Genomic DNA, 15,663 nt, shown 5'->3' on the forward strand with positions numbered 1-15,663 from the left:
AACGCCTTTCTCAGTGATCAGTGCAAAGAAATAGAGGCAAACAATAGAATTAGAAAGTCTAGATATTTCTTCAAGGAAATTAGAGATACCAAGGGAACATTTCACACAAAGATGGGCACAATAAAGGACAGAAATGGTATGGACCTAACAGAAACAGAAGATATTAAGAAGAGATGGAAAGAATACACAGAACTATACAAAAAAAGACCTTCAAGACCCAGATAATTGTGATGGTGTGATCATCAACCTAGAGCCAGACATTCTGGAATGCGAAGTCAAGTGGCCCTTAGGAAGCATCACTACGAACAAAGCTAATGGAAGTGATGGAATTCCAGTTGAACTACTTTAAATCCTAAAAGATGATGCTGTGCAAGTGCTGCACTCAATATGCCAGCAAATTTGGAAAACTCAGCAGGGGCCACAGGACTGGAAAAGGTCAGTTTTCATTCCAATCCCAAAGAAAGGCAATGCCAAAGAATGCTCAAACTATCACACAATTGCACTCATCTCACAAGCTAGCAAAGTAATGCTCAAAATTCTCCAAGCCAGGCTTCAACAGTATGTGAACCATGAACTTCCAGATGTTCCAGATGGATTTAGAAAAGGCAGGGGAACCAGAGATCAAATTGCCAACATCCGTTGGATCATCGAAAAAGCAAGAGAGTTCCAGAAAAACATTTACTTCTGCTTTATTGACTATGTAAAAGCCTTTGACTGTGTGGACCACAACAAACTCTGGAAAATTCTTCTATGGGAATACCAGACCACCTGACCTGCCTCTTGAGAAATCTGTAGGCAGGTCAGGAAGCAACAGTTTGAATTGGACATGGAACAACAGACTGGTTCCAAATAGGGAAAGGAGTATGTCAAGGCTATATATTGTCACGCTGCTTATTTAACTTATATGCAGAGTACATCATTAGAAACGCTGGGCTGGAAGAAGCACAAGCTGGAACTGTGGTGTTGGAGGAGACTCTTGAGAGTCCCTTGGACTGCAAGGAGATCCAAGCAGTCCATCCTGAATATTCACTGGAAGGACTGATGTTGAAGCTGAAACTCCAATACTTTAGCCACCTGATGGAAAGAACTGATTCATTGGAAAAGACCCTGATGCTGGGAAAGATTGAAGGCAGGAGGAGAAGGGGACGACAGAGGATGAGATGGCTGGATGGCATCAGCGACTCAATGGACGTGAGTTTGAGTAAACTCTGGGAGTTGGCGATGGACAGGGAGGCCTGGCTTGTTGCAGTCCATGGTGTCGCAAAGAGTTGGACACGTCTGAGCAACTGAACTGAACTCACTTGAGTTTTGGTGAACTGAAAAGGAGGAATAAGGAATAAACTGCTCCTCAGTCCTGGAACAAGGATCATACTGGAGACAAAGGTTTTCTTAAGAATCCTATCCTCTGCTTTTTTTTTAATTTCTTTACCATTTTATGAATCTTACGCTCTATTAAAAACAACTTACGAGTTTCATTTATATTGCTTCTAAGAAACAAGGTACTATGTGGGCCAAAATATATTCCCAGAAGCATGAACTGATCTTACAGTATCTCAAGTACCATCTCCTTCCTTGATTCATGCAAGGTGAGAATAATCTCTCTCTCTTCCTAATTCTTAAGAGTATATGATCTATGCATTTCCTTTGATTGTTATGTCATTCAATATTGTATGAGGTAAAAATCTGATCTCTCCTACTATATTAAAGCTACATTAAGAGCAGAATTTATTTCTGGTTTATCTCTATCATTCCATACTCAGTTCAGTTCAGCTCAGTCGCGTCCGACTTTTTGCAACCCCGTGAATCACAGCACACCAGGCCTCCTTGTCCATCACCAACTCCTGGAGTTCACCCAAACTCACGTCCATCGAGTCGGTGATGCCATCCAGCCATCTCATCCTCTGTCGTCCTCTTCTCCTCTTGCCCCCAATCCCTCCCAGCATCAGAGTCTTTTCCAATGAGTCAACTCTTCGCATGAGGTGGCCCAAGTATTGGAGTTTCAGCTTCAGCATCAGTCCTTCCAATGAACACCCAGGACTGATCTCCTTTAGAATGGACTGGTTGGATCTCCTTGCAGCCCAAGGGACTCTCAAGAGTCTTCTCCAACACCACCATCAATTCTTCGGCGCTCAGCCTTCTTCATCATCCAACTCTCACATCCATACATGACCACTGGAAAAACCATAGCCTTGACTAGACGGACCTTTGTTGGCAAAGTAATGTCTCTGCTTTTGAATATACTATCTAGGTTGGTCATAACTTTCCTTCCAAGGAGTAAGCGTCTTTTAATTTCATGGCTGCAATCACCATCTGCAGTGATTTTGGAGCCCCCCAAAATAAAGTCTGACACTGTTTCCACTGTTTCCCCATCTATTTCCCATGAAGTGATGGGACCAGATGCCATGATCTTCGTTTTCTGAATGTTGAGCTTTAAGCCAACTTTTTCACTCTCCTCTTTCACTTTCATCAAGAGGCTTTTGAGTTCCTCTTCACTTTCTGCCATAAGGGTGGTGTCATCTGCATATCTGAGGTTATTGATATTTCTCCCAGCAATCTTGATTCCAGCTTGTGCTTCTTCCAGTCCAGCATTTTTCATGCTGTACTCTGCATATAAGTTAAATAAGCAGGCTGACAATATAAAGCCTTGACGTACTCCTTTTCCTATTTGGAACCAGTCTGTTGTTCCATGTCCAGTTCTAACTGTTGCTTCCTGACCTGCATATAGATTTCTCAAGAGGCAGGTCCAGTGGTCTGGTATTCCCATCTCTTTCAGAATTTTCCACAGTTTATTATGATCCACATAGTCAAAGGCTTTGGCATAGTCAATAAAGCAGAAATAGATGTTTTTCTGGAACTCTCTTGCTTTTTCCATAATCCAACAGATGTTGGCAATTTGATCTCTGGTTCCTCTGCCTTTTCTAAAACCAGCTTGAACATACTAGGCCCCCAAAATACAGTTTGAACAACTAAAAAACCCAACAGGAAAAAAAAAAAAACACAAAACACCACTCTTAAATACAAAGTTAACTCATATAAGTGATAATACTGTTCTTCCAAATTTACCTTACAAAAATATAATAAAAATATAATAGACGTTTCAAGTGAAAAATAAAATACAGCCATATGACACAATTATTCTATGATTTTAGGTCTGTACATAACTACTGAATTCTTTTACAACATTCATAAGATTTATCAATATTCACATTAGAAAAATACAGTATGCTATGCTTCATTTAGTAGAAAGTAAAAACCATAAATGTTTACCATATCAGGCACAAGAGAAAATTCCAATTCCAAGTTCGGTTCCCAGAAGAAATCTGAATTGTTCAATATGAGGGACTGCCCTGCACTATTTGCCAAAAGAATGTTTGTACATCAAAGGAGCTGTTGCTAGGTCAACGCATCACAGAGGTCAAGGGACCTCCTAAAGTGATAAAGTAAGGCCTGTGAGTCTTTATTTTCCTAATTAATGAAGTGAAAAACATAAAGTGGCTTCATCAAGCATGAGAGAACTTAGCAAACTCTTAGGAAAGTAATCCCACCAAAAGTAAATATTCCAGCAAAGGTGAAATTCATATTTTGGGTTTTTCTTTTGTGAAATTCTTGGAATAGGTCAAACACCTACACCTAATAAACAAAGAAGTACTTTGAAAGGAGGAGAAAAATGATGACTCCATCTACTATGGAACACAGTAAAAGCAAAATATAACTTGTTTGAAAAACTGGTATTCTAAGAAAGCATGTCCCTATTAGGTATTCTTGATATTAGAATCACTACATTTATACTTCAAATATCATCTAATCTAGTGGTTCTCAGCCCTGTCCACCCATTAAAATCTCAAAGACAACTTCATAAAATACTGATACTCTGACACTACCCCAAGTTCTGACTTAATTGGTCTACTGTGGGGTCTAAGCATAAATATTTTAAAAAATCTAGACAGGTAATCCTAGTGTGAATAAAAATGAGGTAGGGCTAAAATAAGTAGTATTAATAAGTATGAGAGTAAGAGTTAATAACTAAACCAGGAAAATTAGAAATATCCTTTTTTTCCTCTAAAACTAGATTTTAAAAATTACATCCCTAAGCATCAGAAACATAACCATGAAAAAGACAGGAAATTTCTAATAAAGCTAATTCTGGTGGAAAAAGAAAAGATAGCAAACAACTATATAAATAAATGAAATCATTTTAGATAGTGATAAGTGCTGTGAATAAAATAGGCTATCATGATAGTAACAAGTAGCTAAGTGAGGGGTCATTTTTGATAACGTAATCAGAGACAGTCTGCTTTGAAAATATTAATAGAAATCATATTACACATCTTACTGGATAACCTGACTTGATGATTTAATAATTTGTGAAAGCTATCTTACACAGCATCTATAGATGTATATCCATTGCTTAACAACTTCATCCATCCTGATGGAGATTTGCTTTTTGCTATTGACATTGATGCTGTGAGGAACACTCTTATACATATATCTTTGTGTATACATGTACTTATTACCCTAGGGTAAATTTCTAGAAGTGGACTTACAAGATTAAAGAAAGCCCACATTAAAGTTTTGATAGATATTCTCAAATAACCCTCAGTATTTTTGTAAAAATGGTACTTCTGCAGAAAGGATATATTTTTTCAAGCAACTGCCATTAACAGCATTTTAATAAAAATATTTTATCTTTTTATTCTCTGTGAAATGATCCATTCTCAGCTTTATCTCATTTGACCAACCTGCAATATATTTGGAAGAATGTTACCTCTTTTCCTGTGAAACACTTTCTTGTCTTCTAAGGCTGCATGCTCTCAAAGTTTTTCTCATAACACGCTGGACTCTTTTCAGTATTCCTTCCTGGTTTCTCTTCATATCTCCTTGAATTCTAAACACTGAAGTGTCCTAGGTATCAGTCTTCAGTCATCTCTCTACCTACACTCATTCCTGTCTTGGGCACACTTCCAATTTCATGGATTCAAATATCGCAGATCTCATTTATATAAATATCAGACATTTAAGATGCATCTAAAACTTATTTCAGCTCAGTAATGGAACTTCACCTTTTCAGTTGATCAAACCAAATTCTTGGTTTTTTCTCTTATACCCTAACTTCCTCTCTTTATTCAGGTTTCCGCACCTCAGATTCCCCAGAGGGAATTTCCTCTTAACACATTTCTAAAACAGCACTCTCCTGCCTCCCACCACCACTCCGTATCCTTTTAGCTTGTCTATTGGTAAAACATGGTATTTCTTAATATGTAAAATTAGAGTACATATTTCTTTGACCATTGACTCCCAGAATATTAGCTGGGAAGTGGGGGTGGGGGATGGGGAATTAATTGGTTCACTGTGGTATCCCTAGCACCTAGAGCAGTGTCTCTCTGTTGTTGACACAGTAGCCACTCAATAACTATTTGCTCAGTGAATGAATTGTACAGGTCACACAGAGATATCATAGTTGAAAACCAGGCTGTTAAAGTGGCAAAGGCAACATATTTTAAACAATCAGGTTTGGTCCCTATTGAAAGTTATCCTTCAAATTCTATTTCTCAATCTGCAATTCGGGGTATATGTCATCTTTCTCAGCAAACCAGACAGTTGCAGTCAATATCTATTTTGCATTATAAACACAAAACTTTCACTACCCATAATTTACAGGGAACATATTTTTCTCTTAATCTGTTGTTCACATGGAACATAACGTAACAGTATGCCTTCAGGGGTCCTTACATTTTTTAGGTTATTATATAGTTGGCCCTCTAGTATCTTTGGGTTCCACCTGCTCAGTCAGCCAAGCCTGGTCAAAAATTTTAAAAGTTCCATTAAGTGCCCAAAGGCAAAATTTGAATTTGCAGCATACCAGCACCTATTTATATAGCATTTACACGGTATCAGTAATCTACAGATGATGTAATTTACACAGGAGTATGTGCTTCGGTAAACACTACGCTGTTTTTTTATAACGGACTTCAGCACTTGCGGACTTTAGTATCTGTGGGACGATTCTGGAACCAATCAGAAACTTGCAGGACTCGTCCTTATGAACATCCCAGTTGCTTTCCAAGAGTATCCGCCCTTGAGGTCACAAGGCCATACAGTTCTGCAAGGTTCATGTCCTTTCTCCAACCCCAGATCTGTGTGGGGGCATCTGATAAAACCTAGACTTGCAAAGCTGACCACCCTCCCTGCAATGGTTGTCCTGGGGGTTACCCGGACCCTGAGGGAGCCAACACAGCGCTCCAGCTACGCGGGTCTGAAACAGCGGGCTGGGCTTCAACCTTGGCCAAGCATCAGATTCGCCTGAGAAGACTTGAAAAGCAGTCAGGGGCGCCACCCAGACTCTCCGATTCAGTATCAGGGTGGGGACCGCGACCCCAGTCTGACCACGCGGGGTGGGGGTGGGGGGGAAAGGACGGGGGCGGGGGCGGTACGAGAACGCGGGAAGCCGCCCCACATTCCGCAGGTCTACCCGCTGCAAGCCAGCCCGGCGCCTCCAAGCTCCCTACGCGGGAACCCTGTAAGAATCGTACAGCAGAGATTCCACGCCCTTAGCCGGCGCTGCCCTCCCGCGCCCGCCAAACTGGTCTCCCGCTAACCTGTGCTTCGACTCCGCCCCCTAAGGTCTGGATTCTAGGCAGATTCCCAATTCAGCTAGATCCCCGCCCACACGATGCCGCATTCTGGGGGAAAAAATCCTTCCAGCAGCCAATCATGTCCTCCAGCCAGTCTACACAGAGGTCCCTCAAATTCCCGCTGCACTTCAAACCCTCTACTCCTCAGCTCTAAGCGGCCTAAGGGTCCTCCGTCCGTCTGGACTGCGCACGCGCATTCTCCTTCGTTGCGTGTGGAGGCGGGGACGCAGGCGCAGTAGAAGTGTAGGCCTGCGCGGTCGCTAGACACGTGTGTTGGGCTGTTCCGCGCAGCAGTGGAGAGAGTCGAACCTCGATTTTGTCGGTGTCCATTGTGAGCGGCGGACTTTTAAAGGTCATGGCGCCGGCGGAAATCCTGAACGGGAAGGTGGTCTCCGCGTAAGCACCTGTCCTTGTTGTTAGGGCGTGTTGGGTTTGCAGGCGAGGACTGTGAGCAGGGTGTGCAGGTTCCCAAGGACTTTTTTTTTTTTTGCGGGAGGGAGACGTATAGCGCAAGTCAGGCCAGCAGAGTGGGTAGCGAGGACTTTGTCTTGAACTCCTCACCCCTGAAGACTGGGTCTCTGAAACCAAAAAAATGCGCCCCGGACATGATCTGCGTTTGTAGATTGGGTACCTGGTGGCCGTGCCTGCTGGCTCCTCTGCTTCTGGGACAAGCTCTCTTCCTCAGCCCGACAACTATTCTCCCAGAAGTGCAGCTGCCAGAAGAGTAGTTTGGGTTGCCTGCAGCATCCCACTCAGAAATCCAGTTACTTCCCTTCCCCCGTAATTTGGAGGGGAGGAGACTGAGATTAATGAGGTAGCAAGACTTTACAAGTTTACCAGGCTGATTAGTGTCAGAGGGTCTCCATCCAAGATCATAGCTTTTTCCTACTACCCCAGAGTCATCATTTGCTAAGTGAAATCTAATAAACATTTCTTTCCCCCTCAATTTCATGCTCCTCTAACAGCTATCTCCTGTGTCCTGACCCTAGAGTTACTTTCTGGTTTGGCTCTTGAGTCCTGACAATATTTTACATTCCTTTTGACCTCTGCCATTTCTACTCTATGGGGAAATCTGGATGCTTAATTAGTGGATATGATTGCCAGCCTTAATTCCCTGGGAGTAACACCTGGCAGCTTTTTGTTTTGAGAGTTGACCGGAGTGGAGTGAGGGGAAGAGATGAAAGTAGAAGAGGGAAGGATATATTGTCTGTGATCCACCTGCAGGTTTTTCTTGGGACCTTGGACTTCACCTGTTATTTAGTAACAGCCGCAGCTGGCAACAATAATTGCCCCATGAAGCCCTAATTTTGTGTGTACAGGTTTTTGAGCGAATTATAGAGTCACTGGTGGTGAAACCCACCTTCGGCCATAATGATTGTTTCCTGGAAGGTAGAGGGGAACAAAGAAGGTGAGATGTAATTTAGATGATGGTGAATCTCTCACAGTGGTGAGGAGGAACCTGGAACTTCTAGATTAGAAATCACAATACTTAACATTTGAGCTCTTTTCTGCATGTGATTTCCTAAATTGCATTGCTTGTGCTTGATCTTTGTTGTTTGGTTGCGTATATTCAAACCCACTCCCTTAATCAGAGGCTTTTCTTGATAAAATCTTCATTTTAGAGAGGCTGAAGAGATAATTTAGGTTTGCTTCTTGGCAGGCTACTGAGAATAGGTGCTCACTGGATATGTTTTGGTTTGAATAGAGAGCAAATTAAATATGTTTGTAAGCTCCATAAGGGCAGATATGTGCATCACCTTATTTCTGTCTGTATCCAGAACACCTGAAAACCTTTCACTCCTTACTTGCTTTTTAGCATTAAGTGAGTTAGCTAACCTCTCTGTGCCAAAATTTTCTCAAATGTAAAATAAAGATAATATCTAGGCCGTTGAATTATTAAGAGAATTGAATGAGTTTCTAACTGAAGAGAATTTAGAACTGTTCCTGGTACAGAATAAGCGTTCAATACATGTTAGCTGTTAACAATTGGTAATTAGTTAATGTATATGGAAGTGATTGATTCATTATCTTTTTGACAGTGATAGTTGCCTTGAGACCTATTTTAGTGGTTCTCAACATAAACTGCACATTAAAATCACTTGGGGAGCTTTTTGTTTTTGTTAATTCTTTTTACTTACATATGAACACATACAAAAAAGTGCACCTGTCATAGGTATATAGCTCAATGAGTTTTTCACTGCTAAACTTCAGTAGCACTCAGCGAGAAATAACATTGTTGGCTCTCCGGAAACTCCTCTCTCACTCCCATCCCATCACCACCCTCCAACAAAGGTAATCACTGTCTGACTTCCAACACTGCAGGTTAGTGTTGCTTGTTTTTGATCTTTATATAAATGACATCAAGTAGTATAAAGTCTTCTGTGTGTCTGGTTTCTTTCAATCAGCCCTGTATTTCTGAAATTATTTCATGTTATGTGTAGCTGTAGTTCATTAACTCTCATCGCTGTTTTGTATTCTATGTGAATATGCCACTATTTACTTATTCACGTACATTTTGGTTTCTCATTTTGGTTGATTATGAATATTGAATAGTGCTGTGAGCATTCTTTTACATGTCTTTTGGTGGAGCATATAATATATTCATTTCTGTTGGTTAGATCCTGAAGAGTAGAATTGCGGAGTAATAGGACACATATATGAACAGTTTTAGTAGAAATTGCCAATCTTTTCCAAGATAGTTTTGTGCATGTGCAGGTATGTGAGAGGGTTCAATCCCTGGAGGAGAAAATGGCAACCCACTTCAGTATTTTTGCCTGGGAAATTCCATGGACAGAAGAGCCTGGCGGGCTACCATCTATGGGTTCACAAGAGTAGGACACGACTGAGCAACTGAGCACCGGCACATATGCACTCCATGCTTGGTACCTACACTACACTGATTTAATTGTAGTTGCTAGCAATAAACCACTGGACTCAATATTTTAAAAATCTTTTAAAAGCTCATCCTGTGATTCTAATGCATCTTAACCACTTATCTAAACCCTTAACTCTTAGGTTGAGCTTCCCTGGTGGCTCAGACAGTAAAATCGTCTGCTTGCAATGCGGGAGACCCAGGTTCAATCCCTGGGTCAGGAAGATCTCCTGGAGAAGGAAATGGCACCCCACTCCAGTATTCTTGCCTGGAGAATCCCATGGATGGAGGAACCTTGTAGGCTATAGTCCATGGGATCACGAAGAGTTGGACACAACTGAGTGACTTCACTTTAACTCTTAAGTCCAAGTTTCATAGTTGAAGAGGAGAATGGCAGTGATCTGGAAAGGACTGTTCCAGGAACTGGAAGGATTCCTTTCCCTCGTCTGCTCAGAAGTCACATAGCTGACCTTTTACACTGCCCATGGTTGAGCAATCAGATCGTTCCGCCTAATACAATTCATAAACAAGCACTAAGACTAAGGACTCTGTGCTTACAGAGGATTTTTCTTTAATATACTCATAAAATAGCTCTTTCAGACGCAGCCATGGCACCTTGACTTTCATGGAGAGCTTGAATCCAGGAGCAGGTAGAGCTCACAGCAGAGAGGAGAAGCTGTAGAGGGGGGACAGCCTGCTTGGTTCATGCAGTAGTGCAGTCCCTCAGCTCCAGTGCTGAGGCTGTGGCAGGCCTCGGACTCGTGGCTATGGCCCAGGGAGGGCGTCCTGAACAAGAAGGTGGTGGGTCTTAGAGCTTGAGCTGGTGGGGCTGCAAGGTGTCCCTACGTCCCTCTTTTCCTGGGCCAGGGACACTCTTCAGAGGAAAGTAAGTGCAGCCAGGGTTCCTGGGGTCCAGGAGAAGGGTTCCTCATTCCCCAGATTTGCAGGTCAGATTCCTGTTGAGTCTCTCTCAGGACAACCTTGCAAAACGTCAAGTTCCCTGGGCAGATTCTGTCCTGATGTAGTGTTTGAATTATAATACTTTGCTTTCTTCTTTGAAGGGGGAGGAATAATGAGGCAGACCAAGAATCCCATGGTGAGAAATTCTCTAAAATAGAGTTCACACCCATCCTATCCTGCAGTTGAGGAAATAGTTGAGGCAAGAAAAGTGATATGATTTGGCCAAAGGTTGCTTGACTGGTTAACGGCAGAGGCTGATTTAGAATCAGGGTCTTCACCCAGTACATGGTGTTTCTCACCATCAAGTGCTTATTGCTTTCCCTAAAAGGAATTTCATAAGTGATTTTTCTTTACACCAGTCTTCCTCTCATTGCCATGCCTCCCATTCTGCTGAGAAGGCCATCCTAGACTTTGTCTGCTTTTACTTCTCCCTTTCTGGTAGCCAGGACTGGGCAGAGTTCATCATTCCAAATGTCTTCTCTGCCTGTGGGAAACCTGGATCTGTTTGCCAGTCGTGTCTCTTTGGAAGGAACACTTCCATTTCTTCCTTAGGGGAGTTTCCAAGGTTGTAGCCTGGATTTGAACACTGGGGGAGATCTGAGGGTTAGGGACCAACGTGTCTTTGGGGATATTTATTCATTCAGTAAATATCTGTGTGCCTCCTGTCTGCCAGGCACTCTTCAAAGCCACAAGAGTATAACAGTCATCAAGACAGCCCGCATCCCTACCCTGGTAGAATTTGTGTCCTGATGGGTAGATGAAGATGGTAAAATTCGTTAAAGCAGGGTGTGAGGTAGTGAGAAATGGCAAAGAGAAAACCAGTGCAGGGAAGGGGATGGAGATTTCTGAGGCGTGGGGGTATGGGGTTTGTAATTTTGAACATGAGAGTGTAAGAGGAACCTATGGGCAGAGGTTTTAAGGAGGTGGGGCCGTGAGCCTGCCAGTGTTACAGAGAAGAGGATTCTTCACCAAAAACACAGCCTGTGCCATGGAACTTTGACTTCGGCAGTTATTATTAAATGACTGCCCTGGGGTCAGCAGTGATGGCCTCAGAGAAGCTGAAGGTGAGTGGGGAGTGAAAAGTGCACTGACCTTGGTGGTGAGAGCGCCCCCTGGCTTCAGGGAGGAGCTTCTAAAGAAATGATACAGAGGGTGGAAAATAGAGGGTGTCATAAAACTACCCTGATAACAGCTGTTAGACCAGAAGCGAACCACCATTCGCTTTTCAAAGGGGGCTAATGAAGTGTACAATTTGTTTGACCTTTCCTTTTGCAGTTGAGCCTGTTACTTCCCTGGAGGGATCGATTAAGTCTCTTGATTAAGTCTTCTTGATAGAAAGGCCAGTTGTGAAGAGACAGATGGTTTGCCGCTTGTCAGGCCATCAAGAGAAGGTGCTCTGAGTTGTGAGTGGAGCAGACCCTGTTGATGTGCCGGTAACACAGATTCCTGTGGGAGGTATCCACAGAGCTGGTCATGGTGTGCTCCCTCCAGGATCACTGGGCGACTTAGTTTACCTACTGCCTTAGCATCCTCATCTGTATGCGTGCATGCCTGCTAAGTCACTTCAGTTGTATCTCTTTGCGACCCTATGGACTGTAGCCCACCAGGCTCCTCTGCCCACTGGATTCTCCAGGCAAGAATACTGGAGTGAACGGTTGCCATGCCCTCCTCCAGGGGATCTTCCCAACCCAGGGATTGAACCTGCATCTCATGTCTCCTGCATTGGCAGGTGCGTTCTTTTCAAATGCCACTAATGCCGCCTCGGAAGCCCCCTCATCTGTATATTGATCACCTAATTCATAGGATTGTTAAATTAAATGAGTCATTACTTGTAGAGCATTCAGAACAGTCCTTGGCACATAGTTAAGTTACAATAAATTGGTACTTAGTACATGTTGAATAAACAGATGGTGTTTGTATTTATCCAAACTGTATCTGAACGCTGGTTTATCATCTTGAGCCTTAAAATTAGAATGTATGCTACTGTTCAAAGATAAAATGGAGCCTTGATTATGTTTAGCTACAGGGCTAGAAGAACTATTTTCTGTAAAAAGAGTTTGTTCACCACAGTGAAATTGATAAGCTTTTCATTTTGTCCTGCAGATAAAGTACCTGTAGGCCTTTTTGTGCTTGAAAAGATTTACCTGTAATAAGTTCCGAGTGTGGGCCTTTTGGAAGTTCCATGGAACGGTGACTATCAACCTCAACCTTGGCTTGAGTCTGAGAGCCTGTGCAGGAGAGCAAGCAGGAGTTCCTGAAAGTGGGGCCTTCCACTGGTTCTTCACTAGGCCACTCAATCAGGCTGTTGGGTGTGTTGTAGGTGGACTGTGGCAGTTGGGCTGGCAGTCATTTACGTGGCCATGGCACCAGCCAAAATCTTTGCTAGGGCTTATCATCCAAGAAAATGTATCTGTCCTCACCCACCAGGAGTGTGGGGATAAGGCAGGTTGGAATTTGGACAAGGGGCTTTGAGTAGAGGTACATAGTCCCTGTTTATATCCCCATTTGCATGAAAAAGCCTCTGGAAGAAGGGATATCAGGCTGGCCTGGCACAGAGGAGGGTCCCTGGAGTGGAGGGAACAGGCTCCCTTCTCCAGCTGACTCCTGGAGATGCTGGATAGGGTAAAGGTTACAGCCTGTGTGGCTTTGGGCAAGTCAGTCAACCTCACTTTCCACTTCTGCGTAGTGGGGGCGATGATGGTGTTTATCTCCTGAGGTTGCCGAGAGGATTAAACGAGTATATGAGGGTCTCTGAGGAAGTCCTGTGTGCTTCTCTGGTTACAGCTGTACCTTCTGACATCTGATCCACAGGGCAGAAGGCCATTGCATCTCTGCTTTGTGAGTTTCCCCCACCTTGATGATTTCCCATAAGGTGGCTCCTGGCACCCTGTAAGCCTTTGACCTTGAGGGAGAGGGCAACTAACCATGCCACAGGCAGGGTTTCTCCGCTACCCAGGTCACCGCTTCCTCCATGTTGCAGTTTATGAAACTGCAGCCAGAAGTGATTTGTTTGACCAAGAGTTCTAAGGCTAGTGGCAGACCCTCATCAGCCTATTTTCCTTCCTCTCCAAGGGCTTTTTATTTGCCTGCTAAAAGGAATTGCAATCTTTTACTGGCTAGATTTGGCTCTCCCTTTTAAGAGATGAATGAATCAAACTGAGTCACCTCAGAAAATCATTTTCAGAGTCACAGTCATTATTGACAGGTTGAAGACCAGTCAAACCACCCTCCTTTGTTAGCTAAACTTTTTTTTTTTTCCCACTTGCTGAAAAGTTCTTGCCTTCAAGCCTGGGCAGGAGAGGTACAGCTTTGGGTTGCTGATGCTTGATGTGCCTCAGGAAATAGGGAGTGTTTTTGTTAAAGGTTTTGCCAAAGCCTTTCAAAACCAGAGCAGGGAAGAGGGGCAGACTTCTGAGTCACAGGGATTATAACTTTGAATATGGAAATTAACCTCATACACATTGTAAAAGGGACTTGTAGGCAAAGATTTGAAGGAGGTGGGGCCATGATCCTGCCAGTGTTATGGGGAGGAGGGTTCACCGCCTTGCATGATTTAAGATAAATGATTTTTCCTTTGGATGTTGACCCCTGCTTAGTAAGTAAGAAGCCTTTTGGACCTAAGCCGTTCCTACCCAAGACTGTCCTTTGCTGCTGCTGCTGCTGCTAAGTCGCTTCAGTCATGTCCGACTCTGTGCGTCCCCATAGATGGCAGCCCACCAGACTCCCCCGTCCCTGGGATTCTCCAGGCAAGAACACTAGAGTGGATTGCCATTTCCTTCTCCAAAGCATGAAAGTGAAAGTAAAGTCGCTCAGTCATGTCGGATTCTTGGCGACCTCATGGACTGCAGCCTACCAGGCTCCTCCGTCCATGGGATTTTCCAGGCAAGAGTACTGGAGTGGGGTGCCATTGCCTTCTCCAAGACAGCTTTAGTCTTCTCCAAAAGCAGAAAGGCCAGGTCTCTGAGCCTTGTCTCAGCTAAGAGCTGTTGGCCCCTCCTCTTCTCCTGGTGGAGACCCCAGTATTTTCTACACTCTTTCCACATTCCCCTCGGATGCTGACCCAGAGGCCTACTGAATGTCATCTGCTCTAACATTTAGATCTGTGGTTAGACAGTCCTGAAATAGGACTAATTCTGGGTGTTGGGCCCTTGCTTGCAGATCCTGAGACTTGGGGCCACTCCATCACGTCTCATAACTCTTGCTACCAGCTGGGGATTACACAATGGTACCCTGGAGGCCAGATGTAGTTGTGTTTCGTTGGGCTTACAGATTTATTTTTAAAAATTGGATTACTTCCCAACATTAGTGTGTAATTACACATAAGAATCTGGTCACCTGACGTTTTGAAAGACATGTAAAGTCCAGCAATACTATACTCTGATCCAGCATCACCGATTTGTTGGGTCTGAGAAGAAGCTGCCCCGACTCCCGTGTGAGGGCAGGGGGAAAGGTGGGACTGTACCTGGCTGTGTGCACCCTCTCTGACAATGCTTTCCTCTGTGTGACCCTTCTCTAATGTTAATGCACTTTTAGTCTGCTTTTAAAATCCTACCTTTTATAAAGCTCAGTTGTGTCTGCCTCTTTGTGACCCCATGGACTGCAGCCTGCCAGGCTCCTCTGTCCATGGAATTCTCCAGGCCAGACTACTGGAGTGGGTTGCCATGCCCGCCTCCAGGGGATCTTCCCAACCCGGGGATCAAACCCAGGTCTCCTGCATTGCAGGTGGATTCTTTACTGACTGAGCCACCAGGGAAGCCCTTTATGAAGCCTTTCTCCACCAATTCAGTCTAGTTTGTAGTTTCCTCTAGGTCAGTGGTTCTTAAATGGTGGCAGTTTTGTCCCTCCTTCCATGGCCACATTTGGACATGTCTGGAGACATTTTTGCTTGTCATACGGCGAGTGGCTGTGTGCTGGTGGCATCTAGAAGGAGAAGCCAGGGATGCTGCTGAGCATCCTGCAATGCACAGGATGTCCCCACAACATAGAATTATCCGGCCCAAATGTCAGTCATGTTGAGATCCATAAACCCTGATCTGGAGACCTCAAAAGCATTTATTTTGTCACTTCGTATATGGATTAATGATGACCTTTACGCTCACTGAGAATTTGGAGGTTTATTAGAACTTTACACCAGTTAGCTGTTTTCATGTCATAAGTATCAGGTAAGTCACCGTTCCCTTGGGTCTTAGAGAGTTGGAG

The 15,663-nt window shown here is 43.7% G+C and overlaps 2 protein-coding genes across 11 annotated transcripts in view; one reads left to right on the forward strand and one right to left on the reverse strand.

Moving 5' to 3' along the window:
• Positions 1–6,735, reverse strand: part of LOC129621657 (coiled-coil domain-containing protein 170-like) — a 38,556-nt gene extending 31,821 nt beyond the window's left edge. For 3 of the 6 annotated variants that reach the window (XM_055538334.1, XM_055538335.1, XM_055538330.1), the window contains exon 1: positions 6,597–6,734. The gene's annotated coding sequence lies outside the window, so the exon portion shown is untranslated. Of the gene's footprint in view, positions 1–4,765; positions 4,893–6,596 lie in introns of all 6 variants that reach the window. The other 3 variants (XM_055538333.1, XM_055538331.1, XM_055538332.1) reach the window with 2 other exon arrangements.
• Positions 6,736–6,848: 113 nt separating this feature from the next.
• The window catches only part of MTHFD1 (methylenetetrahydrofolate dehydrogenase, cyclohydrolase and formyltetrahydrofolate synthetase 1), a 60,563-nt gene continuing 51,748 nt past the window's right edge, over positions 6,849–15,663 (forward strand). Inside the window, exon 1 of one of the 5 annotated variants that reach the window (XM_055538324.1) lies at positions 6,849–7,028. In XM_055538324.1, the coding sequence (XP_055394299.1) occupies positions 6,988–7,028 (41 nt within the window). In that variant the 5' untranslated portion in view covers positions 6,849–6,987. Of the gene's footprint in view, positions 7,029–7,101; positions 8,041–8,801; positions 8,955–11,788; positions 12,194–15,663 lie in introns of those variants that run through there. The other 4 variants (XM_055538327.1, XM_055538325.1, XM_055538323.1 and 1 more) reach the window with 4 other exon arrangements.

The sequence above is a fragment of the Bubalus kerabau genome, chromosome 10, assembly GCF_029407905.1.
Source record: "Bubalus kerabau isolate K-KA32 ecotype Philippines breed swamp buffalo chromosome 10, PCC_UOA_SB_1v2, whole genome shotgun sequence".
Lineage (NCBI taxonomy): Eukaryota > Metazoa > Chordata > Mammalia > Artiodactyla > Bovidae > Bubalus > Bubalus kerabau.